The following is a 27,896-nucleotide window of genomic DNA, read 5'->3' as shown; positions in this document are numbered from 1 at the left end:
AAGCACAAGAGTGCGCTTCATAAACAGTTGAAAGTCGAGCAGCGAAACTCACCAATATTCAGTTCGTAAACAACAGTGTACCACTAACATCCAGTAACGAATTGATTGGCCGCTGTTATATATAATTTTGTCCAATCAGGTCTTTTATATGCATAACAATTAGCTATTTACGTCCAATTGCCGTGTTGTATTACATGGCGCAAAGTTAAATTATGGTTTCCTTTTTGCTTTTAAATTCCTCATGTACGAATTTCAGGTGTAGCGGTAATTCCACATAGTCCTCATAATTATACCGCTACAAAAGGTAGGATGTTTCCAGTTTGCAGAATATTAGTGAAGAAGTTGGTTAACCACTTTCTTTTGGCTGGTCTGCAATGAGCCAAAAATTCAGGATAAATTCCATCAAATCCTGCAGCTTTTCCAAGTTTCATACTTTTGATGGCAGTTTCAGTTTCCCCTTCTTTAAATGGAGTAGAGAATTCAGAAGACTGTGGCGCTGCTCTTTTCTTCATGTTGAACTTGAATTTGATACATTTTTGGCTCGCTTGTCTTTAGTGTTTTTGGAAACTGATATTAGATGATTAGCAAAAACATTCAGATTGATGGCTGTTTTTGATCTTTTAGTCCCAGGGTTTGAAGAGTCCAATTTCCTAATTATAGACCAGGCCTTCCTGCTAGAATGGATGTAATCTAGAGATTCAACCGTTTCATGCCAGATCCTTCTTCGACTCTCATTCAAGGATTGGAACCAGCAGCATTGTCGGAATTAGGATGTTCTTCATATTTTCTTAGTAGTTCTTCATATTCTCTTACCGAGCTCGATAGCTGCAGTCGCTTAAGTGCGGGCAGTATCCAGTAATCGGGAGATAGTGGGTTCGAGCCCCACTGTCGGCAGCCCTGAAGATGGTTTTCCGTGGTTTCCCATTTTCACACCAGGCAAATGCCGGGGCTGTACCTTAAGGCCATGGCCGCTTCCTTCCACTTCCTAGGCCTTTCCTATCCCATCGTCGCCAAAGACCTATCTGTGTCGGTGCGACGTAAAACAAATAGCATATTCTCTTAGTAACTCCTCACTCTCTCAACTCCAGCCAGGGAAATACTCCTTACAATATCCTCTAGGGGTGCATCGTCGGGCTGCACTTTTTATAACCCCTACAAATCTGCTGTAGTTGTTGTATGTTGGTTTGATCCATTTTATATTGGAGTCTTTGCTTTGCAAATTCAGTCCAGTTGGCTTTCTTGAAGTACCACCTTGGTTTAGGATGTAATCGAACCACAGGTATAGACATCCCAACCTCCAAGAGAACAGGCCTGTGTTGACTATGTGGGATATCGTTGAGCACTGTACGTCAAACTTGATTGTGTGAATTATGAAGCCGATTTGTGAAACAAAGATCTGGGGTGTAGCCTCGAGAGCAGCGAGCTGATTGAAAGGTAGGGAGGTCCTTAGCATCAAAAATCAGATTCAGATTTCAGTTTCCATCCAGTCCACAGAACTTCACCATTAGAGTCATTCTTGTTATACCTCCAAAGATGATGATGATGATGATGACTGTTGAAATCATGGAGATATATAGTAGGATACTGCAGAGAAGGTGTAGGAGGATTGTACGCGTTAACTATTGTCAAGTTTTCAATGTTAACTGTAGTAGTAAAAAGGTCATTTTCAGAGTTTACTTATAGTAATTGGTAATTTGTTATATAATTTCTGACGTGAGTTGCAAGGCCATAATTTTGATGATAGACGCTATCAATTTAAAGCCTGGAATTTTCTCCCTATTCTGTAACTGTAGTTCGTCTGTTGTGTGTGTTTCTTGAAGCACAATGACATCAACTGCATATTTCGGTGCAATCCTGGAAGGATACATTTTGCTCGACTAATCCCTTCGACATTCAGTTGACAAATGCACAGCGATGGTCCAATTCTATGAACTTGAGGGTCCTGAAAAGGACCACACATCTCCTTCTTATTCGCTCTTTGACCGAGAGGTCATTTCCGACAGTTCGGTCTCATCTTATCACTGTTGCTTTCTTAGCACCACCCGGGGGATACGTGTAGGGCAGTGTAGTTTTTAAACCTATGGACATAAAGCAACGTAGACCCCCCCTGTGGGCAGAAGATAATGACACATTAGCTTGTACAGCGAGACACAACAGGGATTTTGTTGAGTTCTTTCCAAGAGAGCTCCTATTTCGTCAAGCTTTTCCTCTGTTAACAGTTCATCTCCTGTGTGATTTCTTGTTAAGAATGGACCCGGTGGTGCGGAACTTCTTTACTAATTTACGTACCGTACTCCTATAGGGAGGGAGGATGCCATGAAATTTGCGAATGAATCGAAAGCGGCACTTTGTATATGAAGAATGCTTCGCATTGCACAACACAATGAATACACGCTGTTCTACGGTGTAATACATCACTCGTTAAACACACGATTACTTTAATATTCCTACAGAAACAACACTATTTTAAAGCGAACACATTGAGCACACTACCAGTACGACAGATGTTAGACTAAAAAAAGATGTACAATATTAGAAGGATCCACCTTTCAATACTTCGTTGTAAGTTGAACTAAAAAGAAGTCACAACTTGTTTATTGGGACCGGTTTTGACACAATACAAGTGTCATCATCAGCCAAATAGTAAAGTAGGGCAAGATATAAAGATCTTAAAACAACTAATACATTGAACACAGGCAAAAAATTAACATTGATTCATATCGTAGCAATTCAGTTAATGCCCAAAACACAATGATCGCAGTCAAGAGAGTAAACAGAACATCACTGTTCAACTTACAACGAAGTATTGAAAGGTGGATCCTTCTAATATTTTACATCTTCTTTTTTCTCTATTCAATACGGAACGATCATGAAGTTTTTAACTTTAGATGTTAGACTAAACTATTGCTGTGAGGCAATGGTTATCGCTACCGTACTACATTAGATGATCTTAGCCGATCATGAAGCAATATATCTGTCGGCAAATGAGTCACTCGGCCGCGCTATCACCTTACGTGCATGTTCCCCTGACACATGGAGCCAGCAAAAAAAAAAAAAAAAAGACCCTGCCGTATTGAATATGTGGACCCTTCTCTATCCTTTGATAGTGATCAGTTGTCAATACGGTCCATAATGAAACTCATAACTTATGATATTGCTAGATTGTCAGTAATTGACATTGCAACAACATTGTCATCACATGCTGCCCCCACCCCTATGGCATGGAGCGCTGTGGGAGATGCTAATAAGTAGCATTACATCCTGCATGAGTCAGATTGCCCAGGAGGAGCAGAGAGAGCACTGGCTTCAAGCTCGGACTCGCCTGCTATCTGCTCCACCGCTAGCCAAAATTTTTGGTAGATAATCCTCGGATTGTATCCCAGTTTCCTCCTACATCAGATAAATCCATGGAAGGTCATGACAGAAAATCAGTGTGATGTTCCCTAGTGATTGTATTAACTTCTAAGATTTCACGAAGCCCAAATTAAGACATGCCTGTAAAAATGGGTTAACCCACACTTATTTGAATTGGAGAATATTTGAGGTTTGTGAATGAGGCTGAAAAGAATATAAGACATTATCTTCATTCAAGGTCCAAGCAGACAGTATAATTTTTCATATTTTACCACCCAAAAGAAGACATTATCAATAAACAAACAGGAACTTTACATTAAACTCATTCAATCCTTTACACACCTATCACAGATGGTAATGGAAATAGATATATTTTTTAATATCTCAAAAGTAATCATTACATCTTTCGTTTGCCCTCTTTTTAACATGTTATACTTTGTTTATTGCATTTCCAAAATAGTATAACAGTATCTTATCCTGGAAATTTATGGTTGAAGGTGTTATTTAACAGTGATCAGTACTGTGGTCAAAAAATGGTTCATCAGGAATAGTCTCGGATTCTGGAACAGATTTAAGGTTTTGGCAGTATTCCTGTGAATCTTTCAGTTTTGCAGGATTTATAGCTCTTGGACCATGATATTTGAGGTGAAATGTCTCACATCTAAGTGAAGGTCTACCAGGTAACCTATTTTTTTTTTCCTAATGTCCACAGAATCATAACTCTCAATTTCACCATAGCTATACTTAAAAAAGTGCTTAAAAGGTTGGTTATTAGTTACTTTCAAACAAGTAATCTTGCTCAGCAGTACCTTTTGACCAAATTATGACACTATTTTTAACTGGACTTTATCGAGAAGAGGTACTGCTGCGATAAACATAGTTTCTGTCATTTTGACAACACCAAAAAGATTTTTAACTCTAGTTTTCTTATCTAGCTCAATCCATTGATCAGGAACATAAATATAAGACACTTGCCTCTTTTTTTTTTCAATAAGACCGAAGTCCCGGTCATATGGTAAAACCAGGCAAGTTGGCCGTGCAGTTAGGGATGCGCAGCTGTGAGCTTGCATCCGGGAGATAGTGGGTTTGAACCCCACTGTCGGCAGCCCTGAAGATGGTTCCGTATGGTTTCCCATTTTTACAACAAACAAATGGGGCTGTACCTTAATCACGGCCACGGCCGCTTCCTTGCCACTCCTAGCCTTTTCCTATCCCATTGTCACCATAAGACCTATCTGTGTCGGTGCAACATAAAACAAATTCTAAAACAAAATCACATGGAAAAATGTATGTCCGGGTACCAAATAATGACTGGACTGAGCAAGAAAACTGTTGGTATGAGCTCGATCAAATTCCAGGTTTTCATCGCTGCATTTACTTGGGCGATTGCTGTCACGTCCTCTTTTGTCCACCTTTAATAAGTAAAATTTGGTATTTAATTTTAAAAACTTGGGTTGTATTGTGAAACACTGCAAAACTTCCATTAATGTGAATTTACTGCTTTACCTAGTGGTACATAATAAAAGTAAAACAAGCAAGTTTACCTGAGGATAACCGTAAGTTTTTTCTGTTGAATTACTCTAGACATTCGCCCACTGCATATACCGAAGATGTCAGTTGCAGCAGTGGGTTAGACCGTTCTTGACATTACAGATCGAGCAAATCCAGAAACGCAAGAACATTCGCCTTTTGTATTTAACCTAATATGATCCCTGTATCACAAATGATAGCTCTCACATCCAACAATAGATGGCAGCGCATAACTCAAATATTTTAATTTTGAGGGTTAACCCGTTTTTCCGGGCATGTCTTCAAATGATGTATTCATGTTAAGTGAGCTGCCAACAATTGATGAATTTCATTGATTCAATATCGGTGTTTACTCTATTCAATCCTGAAATGATCATCTGATATTAGTGGGAATACATCCCCTATGGGGACATCCTCACTTTCTTATGTGATAATATTAAGTGTTGTCCTTGTAACCTTATGCTTATCTTTACAAGGAACAGAGGATGTTGCTGTTGGGGGCAAGAATTTATTCCTGTTGATATATAAAATGTTGAACAGTTGGACCCTTTCATTTGAGAATCAGTGAGCCTCTACAAAAAGAACAAAAATGCAAAGCATCCATAAAAACCATAACAGAGGAACAATTCTCATGCCATGTTTCAAAGAAAGAAAAAAGGAGAGAGAGCAAACTTTCAACTTTCTTCAAAATTCAGAACATCAGGGTACAAAGCAGCATTCAGAACAAAGAAGAAAACACAGAATTCAACCTAGAAGAATCCAATGCACATTTACTAGTATCTTATAACACCCAATGTAAGCTTGCCCAGTCTTCGATGGACACTTTTGTCCCCTACGTGAGACTAAGACTTACAAGTTCCATAGAAAACAACCAATCAAACAAACGAGATTGACATGTTTAGAAGACTCCATGGGAAAAGGTACAGAGTTCTTCTGGAACTCTTTTTTAGTATTATTTCTATTTTTTAAATTTGAAAGTTAAATTTTACTTTATGATGATTATTTGAGGATATTAGGTTTACTTTATGATAATTATTTGAGGATATTAGGTCGTGTAATATTAAATACCAGCTGACGCGTTTCGATCCTGTGAGCAGGATCTCTTCAGAGCAGTAACAAAGCAAAATGGCAACCAGACTCAAAATAGAGAGACCCTGTTAGAAATATAGTTCATTCCAGGGCCTCCACATTTACGGAGAAAGATGTTGACGAGTTAACTATGGAGGGTAGCCATGATCTACTCAGTATATAGCTGTCACCTTTGTTGAAATTATTCGGGCGTTTAGCAATTTCTATCGCCTCACAAATGATTCTAGAAATAAAATGTTTCTCTTTACAAATAACAGAAGTTGCATCAAAAATTATTTGATGGTCATTATGTATGGCATGTACTGCCACAACAGACTTCTCTGGCTGGCAAAGACGTAAGTGCCTGCGATGTTCTTTAACCCTTGTTGCTACCTTCCTACATGTTTGGCCAACATAAACCGATCCACAGGAGCAAGGAACCATATATATTCCAGCGCAGTTTAAACCAATGGGATCTTTTACAGATCGCAAACAATTGCCTAGGATGATATTAGGCTTAAGAATGGTCGTGATATTGTGCTTTCTGAGAATATTGCCAATCCTATCCATGACAGGTTGTATGTATGGCAATCACGTGACAATCTATCTTTTGGCTTAGAATGTAGCACTTTGTCAATCTGTATCCTTGAATAGCCATTGCTCAGAAATGTTCTGGTCAGGTACTCAAGTTCACCATTTAATTTATCCTCCTCACAAACCTCTTTTGCTCGGCTTATAACGGTGTTAAGCATAGGACGCTTTTGGCAAGGATGGTGATGAGAGGACTATTAGTATGGGTAGGTTCACGGTAAATCTAATGACCTAAAGTTGCATCTGATTTCTCAGAAACCAAAACATCCAAAAACGGCAAACATCCTCCACGTTAAGTCTCCATTGTAAATTTAATGTTTGGATGTATGCTATTCAAGTGATCCAAAAATATGGATAATTCATGTTCGCCATGGGTTTTGATAACAAATGTATCATCAGCATATCTCAATCAGGTGGAAGGCTTGAATGTGCAAGATTGAAGACAACGCTCTTCAAAATCTTGCATATAGAAATTAGTGATGATTGGTGCCAATGGCAATCCCATCCATTTGTTTGTATATTGTACCATGAAAATTGAAATATGTGGTGGTGAGGACAAGGTGAAACAGATTAACAATGTCATCAGGAAAGATTTTATCCAACAGAGACAAGGTGTCCATGATTGGAACCCTAGGGAACGGAGACAATATCGAAACTGACTAGAATATCACCAGGAGAAACATACAGGTTGGATAAAATGCCAATAAACTGTGATGAATTCCTGATGGATGCCCTATTACCTATATACGGCTTGAGAAGTTCTCCAAGGTATTTGGCCAGGTTGTATGTAGGGGAACCTATACTGTTAACAATAGGTCTAAGGGGAACTCCGTCTTTATGGATCTTAGGAAGGCCATAAAGTCATCATAGGCAGTTGTTTGCGATCTGTCAAAGATCCTATTGGTTTAAACTGCGCTAGAATATATATGATTCCTTGCTCCTGCGGATCGGTTTATGTTGGCCAAACATGTAGGAAGGTAGCAACAAGGGTTAAAGAACATCACAGGCACTTACGTCTTTGCCAGCCAGAGAAGTCTGCTGTGGCAGAACATGCCATTACATAATGACCATTAAATAATATTTTTGATGCAACTTCTGTCATGTTTAAAGAGAAACATTTTATTCCTAGAATCATTCATGAGGCGATAGAAATTACTAAACGCTCGAATAATTTCAACAAAGGTGACGGCTATATACTGAGTAGGTCATGGCTACCCTCCATAGTTAACTCGTCAACATCTTTCTCCGTGACTCTGGAGGCCCTGGAATGAATTATATTTCTAACAGTCACTCTGTCTTGAGTCTAGTTACTATGGACTGACAGTTGCCACTTTGCTTTGTTACTGCTCTGAACGCATTAGCTGGTATTTAATATTACATGACCTAATATCCCCAAATAATTATCATAATGTCATTTAGTGGTCGTGAAAGTCTACGTATTAAGTTTACTAAACTCTATGGGGAGAGTATTTATTACGACATGAAACGCTTTGAAAGTCTGACGTTAAAAATTAAATAATTGAAAAAGAGGTTCAACCTATTCAATACATAAAAGAAAGGAATGTAGTGATTACATTCTTATTTAATAGAGATGAGAAATGGGACCGGTTTCAACCCTAGTCCAGGTCATCGTCAGCCGTTCAAAACATAAAAAACAAGAAAAACAATGCATATGAAAAAGAATAAGTGAAAGTCTGAGGCTGAAAAAGGCTTGTATATTGTAGTCTCTTACATTCTGCGTTAGACGTCGGGACACTAACATCGTCCCTAAATTCGCGGTGTTAAAGCTTCCGACTGAATCACCACATACTCGTAAAATTCTACATAGGGCAAGCTCATTCGAGAGCGGATTCGTGCTTTGAGAAGGGAACTGGATTCTGTTTCAGGTGAGCTTTATAAGCTTCATCTTTCTTTAAGTTGGACATTAACACTTTCAATCATCTGGACCTTGTGTCTCACATGGTTTCCTTATCTCTTTCATCTTCAAGGGCTAAACGTGTATCCAAATTTTCCCGTTTATTGATGTGCCAGAAGAAGAATTCTGTCCCACACTTGAATTCTTCTAAAGTAGTGGTTAATCTATCCACCACTAATTTGGATACTCCTATGTCTGTGCTCAAGAAGGGATTAAATTTTGCGATTTCACCTCTTAAGCTTACGACGGAGGAGACAATCTTTGGTGTTGAGGCTTCTTTAAAGCCTTTACGGATCATATTGCTGAGGAGATTCGTCTTGAATCTGCCACCTTACTTCCAAAGAGAGGTATGCTCTTAAACAACTAAAAATGAACAAGGACTTGGCAGTATTGAAGGCTGATAAACGCAGTGCTACTGTGGTTATGAACACTGTCGACTACAATAACAAGATGGAGGAACTTCTCAGTGATTCCACCTACAAGGTGTTAAAAAATGATCCTACCGACGCCATTGATAGGAAAACGGCGTCTCTTCTTAAAGCTAGCTTGTTTCCGAATAATGTTTCTCGTGGTTTGCGGCAGTAGGCTTCTACATTTCCCCAACGTTATGGTCTTCCTAAGATCCATAAAGACGGAGTTCCCCTTAGACCTATTGTTAACAGTGTAGGTTCCCCTACATACAACCTGGCCAAATACCTTGGAGAACTTCTCAAGCCGTACATAGGTAATGGGGCATCCATCAGGAATTCATCTCAGTTTATTGACATTTTATCCAATCTGTTTGTTTCTTCTGGTGATATTCTAGTCGGTTCTGATATTGTCTGTTCACTAGGGTTCCAATCATGGACATCTTGTCTCTGTTGGATAAAATCTTTCCTGGTGACATTGTTAATCTGTTTCACTTTGTCCTCACCACCACATATTTCGGTTTTCATGGTACAGTATATGAACAAATGGATGGGGTTGCCATGGGATCGCCATTGGCACCAATCATCGCTAATTCTACATGCAAAATTTTTAAGAGCGTTGCCTTCAATCTTGCACGTTCAAGCCTTCCATCTGTTTGAAATATGTCGATGACGCATTTGTTATGTCTCCATGGTGAACACGAATTATCCATATTTTTGGATCACTTGAATAGCATACATCCAAACATTAATTTTACCAAGGAGACTGAACGTGGAGGATGTTTGCCATTCTTGGATGTTTTGGTTTCTAAGAAATTGGACGGAACTTAAGGTCATTCGGTTTACCGTAAACCTACCCATACTAGTAGATACCTTCATGGGTCCTCTCATCACCATCCTTGTCAAAAGCGTGCTATGCTTAACACTGTTGTCAGCCGAGCAAGGGAGGTTTGTGAGGAGGATAAATTAAATAGTGAAGTTAAGTTCCTGACCAGAACATTTCTGAGCAATGGCTATATCCTAAGCCAAAAGACAGATTGTCACGTGATTGTCGTCCTTTGAGTCTGGCCTTCTTGCCATATGTACAATCTGTCACGGATAGGATTGGCAATATTCTCAGAAAGCACAATATCAAGACCATTTTTAACCCTAGCACTTGGATATCTAAGTGGGGGCAAAATTTACCCGCTATTATTTTCATCTCTAATGAAGTTTTTAATATACAGTTCCTATAATATTACAGTATTGAGATAAGTTAACAATGACTGCACTCACAAACAACAACAAAGAGAATAATGAAATTTGCATGGTGTATAGCAACATTTAAGTCATAAATCATAGGAACATTATAAATGTTCAGTAAAATTAAATTCTTTCAAGGTCCACCTATTCAATACAATGACGTTTTATTGTGATTTAATCACATGTCAAATAGTCAAATGGTACTAGTTTCGGCATCTATGTGCCATCATCAGCCTTGAGTGCAAATTAAAACAAGATATATATTCCTAAAACATCTAAAACACATTTTAACTCATTATTAAATAACATACAATTAATGTGATACATGAAATACGATAGAATTATGATACAATTGGTGTGATATAAAATTCTTAAAATTCCGGCTGTTCGTTACATAATTCAGTCTGTGTGCATCCAGGATAAGTGAATTTTTGCAGTTGTATGCTGTCTATGTGAATGACATTTGTTCCTTTAGGTATTAGGTGGTTCCAGGGAAGTTTACTTTGATCATATAAGATTGTGATGTAATTAGAGATGAATTCCCACTTCAATTTGAACCTTGAGCAGCATGTAAACGTGTTGTTACACAGACGGAGCCGGACGAAGTGTGTTCTTTCATTCACTTTCACTCTCACAATTGGTACAGATAATAGTTTTCGTTGAATGAGCCTTATAGACGAATTTCGAACATCTGCAGCAAACCATTGTCACTTTGGTCATCTTGCCTTTGTCCTCAGTGCGAATGGATTTCAGTTACTGATGACATCTTCCTCTTGTGTATGATGGAGCAGAAGCAGTTGTTGTAGAACTGGATAATGACCTTCCAAGAACACTTTCTATATATAATGGAAACAAGAGAGGTCCACCTATTCAATACCATATGTTATAAGAAAAATTATAACATTTTATTATACTCGGTACCGGTTTCGATGCTGGTGTGCATCATCAGCCAAAAATAAGAAAAATATACATAGACAAAGTTACAATAAACAATGCATAAAGTACATACAAATTTTACAGAACTGTCAAGACCTAATTAAAAACGGGATCCATAAACATTAACCTATGACTTAAACTTAAAAAATAGCACCAACTGTCTTAAAATTATGAATATACGTCCTCTTGATAAAAGTCCTCTGAATCTAAAAACATTGAACCATGTGCGAACAAAAACCAATGTTTCACTATCATAAAAGTCCAAGAGTATAATTTTTGATTTTGTAAGAACATATGTGTAAAAGGTTTACTTGCTAAACATTCACTGAGTATTAGAGTAACCAGTGCAAGAATTAAGAGACAATTTTCTATTGGTTAAAAATGGCTGTTATTAAAATAACACAACCAGTCAAGACGTAAATTCCTATTTTACATGATAAAACATATGTCTTCTCTAACATAGCCGCTTTCTTTAAGTAAATCTAAATCTAAATCCCGTCAATACAGTTACAAAACTTGTCATTGAGTCAGAGATGGCTATTAGTAAAATGCCACATGACCTCCAAGAGGAAGTCAGATTTAATGTTAAAAAGAAACTTGAAAAAACTTTTCTTTCTGATAAACGTGCATTAGCCATTAATAATAATAATAATAATAATAATAATAATAATAATAATAATAATAATAATAATACGGATCCTTATAAAGTAAATAAGAAAATTCAGGACCTCAATAGGAAGGTATCTGCTAATAACCTTATCACAAAGGCTGATAAGGGCAATACTACTGTAGTTATGGATAAAACGGAGTATACACAGAAAACCAAAACCTTTTTTAATAATGATTCTTTTTCAATTATAAAGAAGGACCCTACACAAATCATTCAAAGACAGCTAAAACAAATCCTGAAGGATTCCTCCCTCCTTTTTATGGAACAAGTAAAACAAAAGTTAATAACCATGAAACAGAGTTTGCTGACAGCGAGATCACTTCCCAAGATTCGCAAGGCCAGTGTCCCCATTCGACCTATTATAAATTACAGGCCCAGTCCTCTTTACAAGCTAGCGCAGTTTATTCAAACGTTTCTTGCTAAAAATTCTAAGTTTTCTTCGAACAACTCGATTAAGAACACCACGGAATTAATTAATAAATTGGATAGTTTTGTTCTTCGTCCTTATCACACTATGCATTCTTTCGATATAGTTAACAAGTTTCCCAGAATAAGTACCAAGGAGCTTCTTCCTATCATCAAGAAGAATCTTCTTGCCAATAGTCAACTAAGTAAACTGGAAGTTTTAAATTTTATGAGTCTTCTTAACTTGCTAATTAATAATAATTACTTTACTTTTGGTAATACTATTTATAAGCAGAATGGTCTGGCAATGGGGTCAGCGGCCTCCGGGATTTTGGCAGAGATTTACTTAGACCACTTAGAAAATAATTCTATAAGCAAAAATTTAACCTTCAGTAATATTTACTTCTGGGCCAGATTTGTCGACGATACCTTCGTAATTCTAGATGAATGGTCCACAGATGCAAAAGCTACTCTTGACAATCTTAACAGTTTAGATCAGAATATAAAGTTTATCTTAGAATCTGAGAAAAATAATCGTTTAAATTTTTTGGACCTAACGGTTACTCATTCACCTTCTTTTCATATAATATCTATAGAAAGCCTACTCAGACTGCTATCACCATCAGGAACGATTCTTCCCATCCTCAGGCCCATAAAAATGCCACATATAGTCTGGTTGACAGAGCCTTTAGAGTTCCTATGTCGAAAAAGAATCTGTATAAAGAATTAAATTTAATCCGGGCGATAGCTAGAAACAATGGTTTTAAGAATGCTTTCATTGATAGAATTGTTAACAAGTTTAAGTACCGTCCTAATACCACCCTTTTGAGAGAAAAACCCAAAGTTAATAATTTTTCGACTTTTACCTTTACAAATAAAATACACAGCATCACCAACATCTTCAAAAAACATAACACTAAGATTTCTTACAGAACTAATAATAGAAGTATTGACATCCTGCATAACTCCACCTCATTAAATAGAAATAATGTTTTTCATAGTTCTGGAGTATACAGATTATGCTGCCATGACTGCAGGAGTTCTTATCTTGGACAAACAAGGCGTAACTTTAAAATTAGATACGCGGAACACGTTAATGCCGTTAGGTACAATAAGTTTTCAGCAATGGGGCAGCATATGAAAGATTTTCGACATAATTTTACTAGCATTGATCAGGATCTTACAGTTTACAGGTTATTAATAAAAGTACTTTACTTGACATCACTGAGAGCTGTTTTATTCACCTGGACCAATACTTTAATGCAGGTTTGAATCTTAATGACATTTCTGAGAAACCAAGAGTATTGTTTGACTTTTTGATAGCGTTTTTCAGACTTAGAAAAGCGTCCCATAGCAAATTAGTTTTTCATAACATACAAAAAACATTCTCACGCCACGCCCTCTCGCCGCATTGCCCTGCATAACTCCCCTCCCTCTTCCCTCCTTCCTTCATTGCCATTGGCTCCGGGCCCCTCCTATACCTTCTCAGTGCCTCCCCTGTTTTGCTTCCCCCTCCCTTCCCCTCCAACGCGGGTGCATTGGTCACGGTGTCTTGCGACTCTGTGTCTTCCTTAACGTCTAATAACACATAATAATTACGCTCCCAGAGGTGAGTCTCTTATTCACGTAAATTTTTACGATAAGATTTTTTTAAAAAGCCTTTCTTGATATTATTTTCTTTTTTACTTGCTTCAGGTCCTAGTTTGAACCGAGAACAGTACCCTGGAAACACGGCATCCGCCAATATTTTTCATCAAAAATATCTTATCTAATACTTAAAGAAAGCGGCTATGTTAGAGAAGACATATGTTTTATCACATAAAATAGGAATTTACGTCTTTAGACTGGTTGTGTTATTTTAATAACAGCCATTTTTAACCAATAGAAAATTGTCTCTTAATTCTTGCACTGGTCGCTCTAATACTCAGTGAATGTTTAGCAAGTAAACCTTTTACACATATGTTCTTACAAAATTAAAAATTATATTCTTGGACTTTTATGATAGTGAAACATTGGTTTTTGTTCGCACATGGTTCAATGTTTTTAGATTCAGAGGACTTTTATCAAGAGGACGTATATTCATAATTTTAAGACAGTTGGTGCTATTTTTTAAGTTTAAGTCATAGGTTAATGTTTATGGATCCCGTTTTTAATTAGATCTTGCCAGTTCTGTAAAATTTGTATGTACTTTGTGCATTGTTTATTGTAACTTTGTCTATGTATATTTTTCTTATTTTTGGCTGATGATGATGCACACCAGCATCGAAACCAGTACCGAGTATAATAAAATGTTATAATTTTTCTTATAACATTATATGGTATTGAATAGGTGGACCTCTCTTGTTTCCATTAGATTCTCGGTTCAACCTCTCTTGTTTCCATTAGATTCTCGGTTCAATACGGAATAAACATGAAGTTTTTAAACTTGAACAATTTCTATAGCTGAAATGATAGGTTTCTTCAAACCAAGCATGTTCTTTGCCCTGTCTTCTGCAAGTGGTTTTAAAAGCTGTTGCCCCAACTCTTGACATATACAGCCTCCTCAGATTCGGTTTCTTCTTATTCCAGTCAGGGTTATTTTTTATGAATATGTCTGTGTGTTCTTAGGTCCGTGAATAAGAATATTTCTCACGGCCTTGGGTTTTCTTCAACTCCTTTGGTATGTGACGATGATTGTTCTTCAATGTCCCTACTAAGGTGAGCTTTGCTTTTTCAAATAACTCTTCTGCCAATTCAATTGATGTGTAATAACGATCTGTTGTAACATTTATTCCAATCCCCACCACTGGCTTCACCGGACGTTTCACACTGCCTTTGCAGACCGTTCTTCTGTAGGTCTCTCGTCTTTGCCAGGATAAACTTCCATTTGTAGTACGTATCGGTTATGAGCGTCTGCTAACATTCTTATCAGGACCCCGTACTTTCCTGGTTTATCTTTTAGAAAAACCTTAAAAGGACATCTCCCTCTAAAACGTGATAGCATCTCATCAATTGTTAGATTTCATTAGTTTTCTGAAACACTTCACGAAGTTTTTTTGTATTTCTGCCCTTGTTTGTTGATTATCATATTTGATCATAGATACCAATTCTGCAAATCTTACATGACTCATAGAAGCAATGTATATATTCTTGCCCAGTATGCTACTCCATAAGTTTTGAAGTGGCAAGACGGCATCATTACTTGCACCCATTTGTAACAATATTACCCACGAATGCATACATTTCCCTTGAGTTTGTTGTCTTCTTGTTCCTGACAATTGCTTCCTGGTTAGTATGCTGGACATTAATATCAATTATTTCAGGAGTTATAAACTTCTTGAATGACTTGGAAATGTCAGATGTCAAACCTTCCTTAGTCAAACTTTCACGAACGTTCACTATATTTTGCACTGATCTTGTCTCGGAACAACAGTAGTAAATTCCCTACCACTTCTTGCAACAACACTATTGCTGACATTAGGAAAGTTCTGCTCACCAGGGGATGAACTTCGCGATTCTGACTCTGACTCGTGCTGTATTACCTCACCGTTCTCCGTTTCTCTGTCATAATAAATAGAAACATCATCATCTTCTGAATCACTTCTGTTGTCTACATCACTTTCGTAATTCAACGTTTCTATTACCTCGTCTTACGACAGATATTTCCATGCCATTATAACTTATCACTTGTAACTTGAACCAAAGATCACTCATACAGTCTACTACAGCGCGAGTCCCAGCTCCGTGTGGTTGGCAGGCGGGAAGAGAACGTGATGCAACCAGGCATGCTGGCAGGCGAGCTGTGGGGCATTGTTTACATTTCTCACAGGCCCAAAGGCAGGAAGGGGGCAGTAATCATAACTTCAAATGTCAACAATAGTCCTCATAAGTGGCAACATTCAAAGTGCATGTGTGAATCTGATCATTTGACATTAAGATATTTCGTCAGATAGGAAATCTGTTACATGCACGTCTAAGGGGGGGAAGCAAAATTGCCCCAAACAAAAGTATATTACAGGAACTTAAAAAAAACATACATTGAATAATGACTATGTGACATCTTATTAGACATCTTATGTGACAACTATTTAAAATATTGCTTTTCTGGCTTACAAATTGCTCATTTTATTCATAAAATGAGATAACATGGGCAATTTTTGCCCCCCGTTGGTAGTTCTAGGGTTAAGCCTAATATCATCATAGGCAATTGTTTGCGATCTGTCAAAGATCCTATTGGTTTATACTGTGCTGGAATATATATGATTCCTTGCTCCTGTGGATCGGTTTATGTTGGCCAAACATGTAGGAAGGTAGCAACAAGGGTTAAAGAACATCACAGGCACTTACGTCTTTGCCAGCCAGAGAAGTCTGCTGTGGCAGAACATGCCATTACATAATGACCATCAAATAATTTTTGATGCAACTTCTGTCATTTGTAAAGAGAAACATTTTATTTCTAGAATCATTTGTGAGGCGATAGAAATTGCTAAACGCCCAAATAATTTCAACAAAGGTGATGACTATATACCAAGTAGATCATGGCTACCCTCCACAGTTAACTCGTCAACATCTTTCTCCGTGACTCTGGAGGCCCTGAAATGAACTATATTTCTAACAGGATCTCTCTATCTTGGGTCTGGTTACTATGGAGTGACAGTTGCCATTTTGCTTTGCTACTGCTCTGAAGATGATCTGGTCGCAGGATCGAAACGCGCCAGCTGGTACTTAGTATTACACGACCTAATATCCCCAAATAAGTATCATAATGTCATTTAGTGGTCGTGAAAGTCTACGTATTAAAATTAAATTGTACTCTTTGTACTCAATTTATGTTCCAGGAGCTGGGTTCAAACATTGTTACTGTACAAGCCGTTGTTGATGAAATCCTTAATAAACGGCAGCTACGTAACCTGGTAGTGTTGCCGTATGATCTTCAGATCAAGGATGTTTTTCCTGAAGATATTAAATTGAGTAAGTTTGTTTTTGTTTTATCATGTCCTTTCCTTCCTATCTGTATGACATCAATATTTAACTGAAACGTAAAATTTATTTTGGTGATTTTTTTTAATGGTGTTGTGGATTTGAGTAGGTTAAGGGGATTTAATGATGGTATTGAGAGGTCTATTATTTGTAGAGCCAAATGGTTGGGGTTGGTATGCATGACTTGTGTCCTGAACAGATCAGGGTTGCTGAAGAGAGTGCTATTTTCATGTCTCCTGGCAAACTAGAGATGATGTTGGTAAGCAGTTCGATATGAGAAATGGTTTAATACATGTCCGTGTGGGAAGAGGGAGCAACTGAAGGAGGAAATACAGACCAGGGCAATCCCCAACAGATCCTTTGCTTTTTATGTAAGATAAGTGTAGGGTAATGTAGAGTCCTGGGGTAGGGTCCTGAAGGAATGAAGGGCGAGGTTCTTCCAAAAGGAAGGTGCTGGGGTATTCGTAGCTGGAAATAGTTTTATGGGTATTTACATTGAAAAAAAAGTTCATAAGGTAAAGCTGTACACTAGACGGTAAATACCGTTGCCCTATTCTCCCTTCTTTAATGGCTCATCACTGCTGCCAACTTGACGAGTTACATGTTAGTCACTAGACATAACAATAACAAGCTAACCTCGATGTAAGTATTGATAATGGAGATGAAATAAATCAAGATATTTATAATTAAGTCTGTTTCCAAGCTCAATGAGGAATTAAGGAAATAAACACACTTTCTCAACCTCACTCAGTTTAATGTTTTATATTTCTGCCGTTTTGATATACGTATTACTATAACCATATTCTTAAAAAGATGGGTGTCTTAAACAATGCAGTTTATTTAATAAGTCTTTGTCCCGGTAGTGTTATTTTTGAAAGATCCAGAAATTATTTAATGTCTTTCTTTTCTTTTGTGCAAATGTTTTCTTCTCTCTTCATTAAGCAGGAAAGGAGAGAGATTATTGGGCACATTTTCAGCTTGCAGGCTGGTTATATCTTCAAGCTTAGGAGCACTAATGTGCCAAGCTATGTGAACAGAAATTAGGAATTGAGAATAATAATGTTAGGGTTTAACGTTCCACTAACTACTACTACTACTACTACTACTACTACTACTACTACTACTACTATGGTTTTCATAGACACTGAGGTGCCAGAATTTCATCATGCAAGAGTTAATTTACATACCGGTAGATCTACAGACTGGCGTATTTGAGTCCCTTCAAATACCGCCAGACCGTGCCGTGATCAAACCCACCAACCTGAGCTCAGATAGCCAGAACTCGACCATCTGATCTAGTCATATACTCTCTCCTTCACTCACTTTAATTAATTTTAAACATTTCTTGCCTTGTTTTGATGTATACATTGCTATAACTGTATTCTTAAAAGGAGGGAGATATCTAAATATCTAATTTTCTTCATCATCTTCATCATCGTCTTCAATCAGCAGTAAGGATGGGTGTTTTTAAATGTATTTTCAGCGTATAAGTTGATGTATCTCATGCTTATCACATTATGGAAACCCAGCTAATGTGCAGGGGCACTAATGAATCAAAAAACTTTAATAAATTTATATATGTATATATGCCAGGGTGCAATATATATATTACTGACTTAAATTACACCCATTATAGACCTTTCTTCAGGCAAGAATGCGATAGGAGAGAGGACTAAGACTGAAATGAAAGGAAGCAATTGTTGCCTTCATAAAGGTACAGCCACAGCTTTAGCCTGGAGTGAAAATGAAGAAACCATTGGGGGTGGAGGGGAACAACTGCATATCTGCCGACTGTGGGGTATATATATATCGTATGGGTTTACAAGTACACAAAATATCTAGTATCAAGTGGAAATGTCCAAATTTGACAACCAGTTCAAAATACTCGGATTCACTTGGTGTAGAAGCCTCAGATCACCGTTAAATGCTCGAAGTGGGCACTCTTTAACAATGTGTTTCATTGTCTGCTCCTCCGCTCCGCAGTCGCAGTCAGCAGATGAACGGAAACCCGATTTCTTCTACATGTAACCACATCTCCCTAGACCCGTTTTAATTCCGTTCAGCTTGGTCCTGGTTTGACGTGACAGTTGGAATCCTTCAACCTTCTTTGTTGGATCTTGAACCAAGTGAGAGTTGTTGGGTAGATGTTCGTACCTACGTTATCGCCACTCAGAGGACATGTCGAAAGAACTGATACTTTTAAAATCGGTCCAGGGTGGCTTGCGTGATTTCAGACGAACTGTTGTTGGGTCTTGTAGGGCATCGTACAAGGGAGAGTTCTTATGAGAAGAGATCTTCTTGAGCAAGTTTACCTTAGCTGCTTTTCTCCTTAGATCTTGCAGGGCAATATTAGCTAAGATGGGTAACCACTGAACGGGAGTAGATCTAACAGTACCAATGATAACTCTCATGGCTTCATTAACCCCAACACACCCGTAAGCGGACTGATATGTGCTCGAGCGCCTGGGCCAGGACTCCACAAGCGGCCTGATACGCCGGGGTGCAAGGTCGCATATTTGAGACGTTTGTAACATCTGTTGGCTTTTTCTGGAAACATTTCTACTGGAAATCTGTTCTTGGTGTCTCATAGTGTCCCCAGAGTGCTGTGGTATACTTTGGCAAAGAAAATTTATTAAAATATTGATCCAGACATCGGTATTATGTTGTTGACAAGATGGATGAGAAAGAAGTTGCTTGCTCGTGCGATATGCTCAGTAATAGTTAAATTCAAAGCTTACTTGATGTTTTAGGCTCTGATTTCAGCAGTGATAGTGAGGAAGAAGTTATTAGCGATCCTGTGCATGTTATATCGAATTATTCAAGTGAGAGTGAAAGTTATTTTAGTGAAAATGATGAACAACCTGTTCAATGGAATTGGGTGTCTGAACAGAATTCTCCAATTATTCACAACTTTTCTGGAATAAGTAGAGTGAATCCTGGTAGTGATATATGTAGAAATGTATGTAGAGATTTCATTTTCCGGAAGTACCTGGATGACAACGAAACTAATAGATATGCCAGTGCTGATCCTAACTTTTCTCAGAGGAACTCGAATGAAATACGTGTATATATTGCTCTTTGTATTCTAATGGGACTGGTACAAAAACCAACAATTCATAGTTACTGGTGCAAAGATGTAAGTGTTGATACACCCTATACTAGAACTGTGATGCCTCATGGCAGATTTCTTGAACTGAGTAAATATTTACATCTGACTAACAATGAGGTAGCTGATACTTCCGATCCTCTTAGAAAGTTGCGCCCGGTTATGGAAATGATTGATACCAAATTTAGAACGTTGTACACACCCGGCAGGAACATTTTATTAGATGAATCACTGATGAAATGTAGAGGTCGCCTTCATTTCATTCAGTACAACAAATCTAATCAAGGATAGTTTGGTGTAAAGTTTTATAAACTGTCTGACTCAAAGAATGGTTACATGCATTCTTTCAAAATTTATGTAGGTCGATGATATGCCAGCTAGCAGCAAGATAGTGATAGATATGATGTCGCATAGTAATTTACTGGATCTGGGCTATTGTTTATATGTAGATAATTGGTATTCATCACCGGATCTGTACCTTTATTTACACTCAAAAGCGACAAATGCATGCGGAACAGTCGGGGCTAATAGGAAAAATATGCCCAAAGAAATAGCTAAGGTACAGCTCCAGAAAGGGGAGGCAACTATATATTCTTGCAACAATATGTGTGTGATCAAATGGAAAAACAAGAAGGACGTTTTGGTGCTCTCAACAATGCATGGACTGGACTTCGCTTGCACTGGCAAGATTGACCGGAAGACTGGAGTTATCCTATTCAAACCCACAGCTATTATATCCTATAATGCTAACATGGGAGGTGTAGATTTAGGAGACCAACTTCTTAGTCGCTTTCATGTTATGTGTAAAACACACAAGGCATACAAAATATTTTTTTAAATATTTTGGATATGGTCCTGCATTCTCACATTCTACATCGAATTATCAATGGGAAACAGCACAGAACATTTAATGTTTTCAAACAGAAATTGGCAGAAGAAATTATTGGTTGTTCATTTCAAGAGGGGGTTGTAGCTAGACGTTCTGTCACACCTGAAGAGTTACCATTAAGATTGACTGGCCGCCACTTCCCAATCAAAGTGGAGCCCTCTGCTGCAAAGAGTTCCAGAACAACAAAATGGTGTGTTGCATGCCTGAAACACAAACAGAGGAAGGAGACCACCTGGCAGTGTGATCAGTGTAAAGTTCCACTTTGTATGGACCATTTCCAGCCATACCACACACTAAAGAATTTCTGAGGTAAGATAAGTTAATGAAAAATTTAAGTTTTCAAAGGAATTTTTGTGTGTTATATTTCTGTATTGTTCTGTTTTTTGTGTCGCGAGCAATAGCGTGGAATTTCTCAGCAATATAAAACAGGTCCCCTGATAATACGTGCAGTCGATCACCCACTATACTGTTTTAACCGAAAGCTTGCAACACCAAGGTTGCATACTAAAAAGTTGGCGGATTCCTTGCAGTGTCAGTGTACAGGGCGAGTGGGTGCATAGGGGTTAAACTGGGCATCAATCTTTGTTGTATGAATGCTGTTTTGCTATACAGGAGCACAGTATTCACCAGTTGAATACACAAGAGAGAGTGCAGCAGAGCGCAGGGTATTGGCGTCCGCACTCCAGCTACTTCCAGCAATCTTGCGGAGTAGATTCACTCTGGAGCAAAGTTTCTTAGATAACGTGATGCAGTGTTGTTTAAATGTCAAGGACCGATCCAGAGTGATTCCTAGATATTTTGGATTGTAGTTGTGCTTGTGTTGTTACGTGTAGCTTCCTCTGGGCTTCCTTATTATTTGGATGGAATGCAGTAACCTCAGTTTTATTTGAGTTAGGTTGAAGTCTCCATTTATGGAAGTAGTCACTCAATTTTGTCAGATCACTTGTCAGTACATTCTCACAGTGCATAAGATCTTTACTCTGGAAGACTAACGCTAGGTCGTCTGCATACTGGATTTTCAATGAGTCCGTGTCTGGCATATCATGGATATACAAGTTAAACAGAATGGGGGCCAGAACTGATCCCTGAGGTAGATAGATGGATAGATAATGCCTTTATTGGTGGTAAAGTTAGGGCTCAAGGCCCTATCTTACACTTAACCACTAGATGAGTATACATTTACATAACTTATAATTTCAAATACAAATAAAACAAATAATATTAATAGCAATAATAATAAATAATAATAATAATAATGAAAGCATCCTTAACTTTAAAATACACAAAATAAAGAACACTTAAATGATTTAACTACAGTAATCCATTCATTCATCTCATTCAATTCCTTCATTCACTCAACAATTATCCAGCAAGTCAGCGAGATCTACCCCGGAAATGCTCGCTGCAAGCCACTTTAAACTTGCGAGGAGAAGGATTGTCCCTAATGTTTGCAGGTAGCGAATTCCATGACCTAGACACAGAGATTATAAAGGAGGGTTGTACACAGCAGTGCGGTTTAAAGGTATGGCAAGAGAGGAGCCAGATCTTGTACTGTGTTCATAATAGGACAAGAGGTAGGAAAAATATGAAGACAGATAGTCGGGAGTATTAGTGGAAAGTACTTTGTGCAGAAGTGATAGCATGTGAAGTTCACGGCACTGGTGCATTCAAAGCCACGACAGCTCCTTATAATAAGGTGATATGAGCGTCATATTGCAGATTAAGAGCAAATTATTTGTACTTTAAGTTGAACGGAGAATACATGAGCGAACCGTTTCGGGAGGTATAAGCATTTATGTACTTTATTACATGTCCTTATCACCTGTTGAGTCCAATTTAGGATATTAGTCATAATAATAGTCATAATAATAGTCACTGAAGTAGAGTAGGGTATGATTTTATTGTTTAAAATTATTGAGATGTCCTTTTGCTTGAGAGAATATAGATTTTTACTGGTACCGATAATAATAACTTATTTAGGTTCATTAATAAACAGTTTTTATTTGCATAGTCACTAAGATGTTGAAGGTCAGAATTTATTTTAGTAATTGCAGTATCAATATCACTCGGTTTTGAATGATAGTAAATCTGTACATCATCCGTGTACACTTGCAATTTGCATAATTTAAGAGCTTTTGATAATATCATTAATTTGGATGATAAATAACAGTGGTCCGAGAACCGACCCCTGAGGGACACCGAACTCAAATTTCCAACTGTCACATGTTGCTGGCGATTTTCAAGGTAAGATGAAAAGAAACTAAATGATACATTATTAAAATTTAGCTCTTGAAGTTTCTGCAGTAGTAACTGAGGATTGACAGTGTTGAAGGCACTACCGAGATCTAATAATGTCGGTACAGTCACGTCCCGTTGGTCCATTGCACGTCTGATATCATCTGTTACTTGTAGTAAATCTGTCGCAGTGCTATGTCCTTTCCTGAAGCCGGATTGAAAGGAATTAAGGAGGGAATGTTTGGTAAAGTATTCAGTAACTTGTGTATGAAATAGACGTTCAAGCACCTTGGATAACGGTGGTAGGATGGATACAGGATGATAATCTGAAGGAGAATCTAACTTGGAGTTCTTCGGGATGGGTGTAATTAGTGCATCTTTCCAAACATCTGGGAAAACTCCGTTTGTCAGGCAGTAGTTAAATATATGAGTTAGTATTGGCAGAACAGTTCCCAAGATATCCTTAATAAGAGATACAGGAATGTCATTACGTGTGGCATTAGATGTAATAGAGTATATCACACCTTTAACTTCATTTAGACATGTCAGCTCGAATACACAGACTGCTGTTGTAACAAGAGTAGTGAATTTTTTAGGGAAGGAGGTAGAGGCTATTTTTGGCCATGCAAAATGATCATTTAAAGCCTCTAGCAATATGTTTGGTACATGTTGCTCTACAGCTTTAGCTATACCTAACGTGCGTAATTTACTCCATTTTTGTCTCAGGCTGTTATTGTTCATCAGTTCCTGAAAGTATTTATATTTAGAATTCCTAATTAACTGCTTGATTCTGTTTCTCAGAATCTTGTACCGCTCAAAATCATCTGTGTCATGCATCTGTCTGTATTGTCTGTACAGTTTGTCACGACTGGCCATAGCAGATCTTATCTCAGCCGTTAGCCATGTGGAAGAATGACGGGTGATTCTTACCTGTTTCTTTGGTGCGTGCTTGTCAAATATTTCTAGTACCAGTGAATTGAATTTGTTTACTTTATAGTTAATGTTCTGAATATTACTCTACAGGCAAGTCTGTCAGAGAGCATGTTGTTCACTAGAACTGCCAGCTTCTGACATGGGATGATTTTGATAAACTTCGACATCAAGCTATCCCTTCACACAGTGTCAAGGCCACCACACACAGAAAGCTACACTACGCTACGCTAAGCAATGCCAAGCTGTGGTGTGCTATGACACGAATAAAAAGCTAAGCTAAACTATGCTAGGCAGCACTTTTATTGTCTCGCTCTTGTAAATAATCAATTGCTCTCTCTGCACTACTGCTTGGTGGCATGATTTTTTTTTTTTCCGAAGGAGTTCGACTGTCTGAGATTGTGTAGTTGTGGGGGCTGACGGAACAGATGATGAATCAGATATATGTGATAAGGAGTGTAGGTCTTCACATTCCGGAATCTGTCATCTGGGTGGCTACTTCAGTTATCTCTTGACCTCGATATGTTCCCTGCCTGTCAATGTTTGAATGTGTGCTGTAAAGAAAATTAAACTATTAATACACATCCAAACGTATATTAAGAAATGACACATAGAGATCTGTTTATGGAGAATGAGCATATTGAACTGTCCTAGTCCTTGGGTTTCACACGCAATTATTCATGTTGTTCATTTTATTAGTGAAGTGTTTATAATGTCTTAGCTGCAAAACATAACAAATCGAGAAGTTCTTATTTTCTTATAACCTCTAATGAATTACATGTGTTTTAAATTATAATAAAATAAACATATAAATTCACTTATAATTTCATCAAGTTTTATATTTTGAAAATATTTTAAATATTAGTCATACTGCGTGTGTTAAAATGACAGCTCACCTTCTTGTAAAAACATAACGCAGAAGGAATTCCATTTGTTTGTGGAATTTCCACTCCTTCATTTTTCCCTCCCTGTCCACTTTTACTCTCTTTTTGTCTCAACAGTGCCTCCCTAAAACAGTCTGTCATTTTCATAAGTTTTTAAGTTCTTTACCTAAAACAATATATGCTATTAATTTATCTTTCACGTTCTTAGTAACTGTTGATATATTTAAGACTATGGCATACAGTTGCAAAACAGGCGCTTCAACTGTATCGGCTAAATTGTAAATAATGTGCGTAAAGCCATGTGAAAAAAAGTATTCTTCTCAAACAATTAGAACTGTCAACATTTTTATTATATAGCTAATTTATAAATGGTAGTCTACTTACAATCAATTTGAAGTAGTGAACTTATTTATTTCCTGCCAACAGTTTTACTTCCTTATCAAGTCTCTGTAGCAATTTGATGACGTATCATAAAGGCCGGGATATCTTTTCGCCTCCTCAATTAGTCGTTCTTCTTTAGGCCCTTTATCCATTGTATTAAAATATCGAAGTACTCCAAGAAGAGACTCACGCGACACGAATAAACACACACACGACCGCCCGCCAGACCAACTGCTCAGAAATGAAAAGCGCATGCGCCTGGCCAGCTACAGCCAAGAAAATCGTCTGCCTAGCGATCTGTTTAGCTTAGCTTAGCTGAGCTTGGCATAGTATAGCTTAGCATAGCGGCCTGTGTGTGTCATCGTACTTAAATGCATTGGGAGCGATATTTTTCACAACACCGTGTAGCTTAGCTTAGCTTAGCCTAGCTTTCTGTGTGTGGTAGCCTTCATAAGCTGCTGTAAGGTCTACAAAAGCTGAAACTGATCGGATACATCTTTGAAATCCAGCTTCAACTAGAGTTGTCAATGTTAAAACCTGGTTGCAGCAGCTCTGATGTTTCCTAAAGCCACCTTGTTCAATAGGGATGATTTGATCCATGGCCTCTCGAATGCAATTTAGAATAAGCCTTTCTAGTAGCTTATAGTTCATGCTGAGTAGCGATACTGGTCGGTAGTGAGAAGCATTCGTCTTTGCCTGGTTTCAGGATGGCAATTATCTTAGCCTGCTTGAAAAGCTTTGTTAATCTTCCAGTTTGTAGAATTTCATTGAAGAATTCAATGAGACACAATTTTGTTTTAGATCTGATGGCTTTGAGAAACTCTGGATATATGCCATCAAACCCAACAGCTTTATTTACGTTTAGCATATTCCAGGCTATATCAAGTTCCTCAATGTCGAAGTCGCCTGAGTAGTCAGGATGTGGTGTTTGATTGGATCTCTTTATGTACAATTCATTTCTCACGATTCATGTATGTGCCTTGTCAATTTTAGCTTTTGAATTCTTCATTAGTCTGGATGCAACAGCATTGGCATTCACACGTGGGACTGTGCTTGACAGCCTTGGATCTGTACCAAGTTTTCTTGTAAGGTTCCAGGCTTTGCGACTAGAATGTGTAAAGTTCCGCCAATGTTTTATGCCATTTTTCTCTTCTGTTCTTATCGAGAGCTCTCAAAAGGTCATCAGCTGTTGTATCATCATGAGATTCTTGATATTTAGCATATAACTCATTGCCTTCTTGAGACTATCTGGGGATGTATTCCTTCCGAAACTCACGTGGAATATAGTTTTTGGCATTAACTTTAATAGCATGCCCAAATCATTCATAATTCGATGGAATTGGGGGAATCCAGTGAATGGTGTTGTCGAGACCTTTCTGAAACAGTTCCCAGTTCGCAAATTGAAAATTCCATCAAGGTTGTGGGATGGAGGTGATTCTGTACCATAATGAATAATGACTGGCCTATGTTGGCTGTGTGGGAAAGACTTGATGACTTTTTGTTGTGCCGTATTGTTATTTCCAGATTTAGGTACAATGCATAGATCTACCAGATCGGAAAGTTCCTGGATCTTTAGCGTTGTACACAAGCTGAAGATTGTACAGATCCATCCATTCATTTAGAATTGCTTCATTGTCGTCTTCATTCTGATATCCCCATACATGACTATGGCTGTTGAAATCACCGTCATACACTACTGGGTGACTGATGGATCTTACAGGAGGATTTGGCGAACTGTCTTGTGGAGGTTTGTAAATATTTACAGCAGTGATGCCGGTAATCTCTACAGCCAAAACAAAGACATCTGCTGTTCTGTCTTGATAAGATACTTTGTAGTCAGTGAGATGGGACCTGACATACGTAGCAATACTGTATTGTTCATCATTTATGGCTCCAGCCAGAGCATAACCATATATCCTTCCTATTCTGTAAAGATTTGTGTCACCCTTGGTGTGAATCTCCTGTATTGCTATTACATCTGCAACATCAGGCATGAGAGATATTGACTCTTAGCAGTTAAAATCGATTTGATGTTTAAGTTTCATATCCGTAAGTTGTTTCCAATGTTCTGTGCTTGGTTGGTACTGAAAAGGACTCTTGCATACTTGTTGCTTTGTAGCAGCACCTTTGTAGAAGAATCAGCCGGTTAAACTGTTGCCCCGGGAATTCCCGATTGCAGTAACCACAATCTCCGGGGAGGCTTCTTCCTTGATCCCTGACTGTGCGGTTTGAATCTACCATCTCCCAAAACTAAGCTCACAGTTATGTGATTGAACTGCACAGCCAATTCACTCAGTTTCTTGTGATTCGTAATACCACATGGGTTTACTCTCCCAAATTAGACACAAGTTGGACATACATGTATCTTAATAAAAGATACTGAAAGATAATTCC

The 27,896-nt window shown here is 37.9% G+C and overlaps 1 protein-coding gene across 4 annotated transcripts in view; it reads left to right on the top strand.

Moving 5' to 3' along the window:
* The window catches only part of LOC136857500 (RNA-binding protein NOB1), a 382,114-nt gene that overhangs the window by 20,862 nt on the left and 333,356 nt on the right, over window positions 1-27,896 (top strand). For all 4 annotated transcript variants that reach the window (XM_067136203.2, XM_067136204.2, XM_067136201.2 and 1 more), the window contains exon 2: window positions 16,936-17,068. In XM_067136203.2, coding sequence (XP_066992304.2) covers window positions 16,936-17,068 — 133 coding nt within the window. The remainder of the gene's footprint in view (window positions 1-16,935; window positions 17,069-27,896) is intronic.

Source organism: Anabrus simplex, chromosome 1 (assembly GCF_040414725.1).
Source record: "Anabrus simplex isolate iqAnaSimp1 chromosome 1, ASM4041472v1, whole genome shotgun sequence".
NCBI classification, from domain to species: Eukaryota; Metazoa; Arthropoda; class Insecta; order Orthoptera; family Tettigoniidae; genus Anabrus; species Anabrus simplex.
Note: the sequence above shows the minus strand (reverse complement) of the source record. Positions and strands in the feature narration are given on the sequence as shown.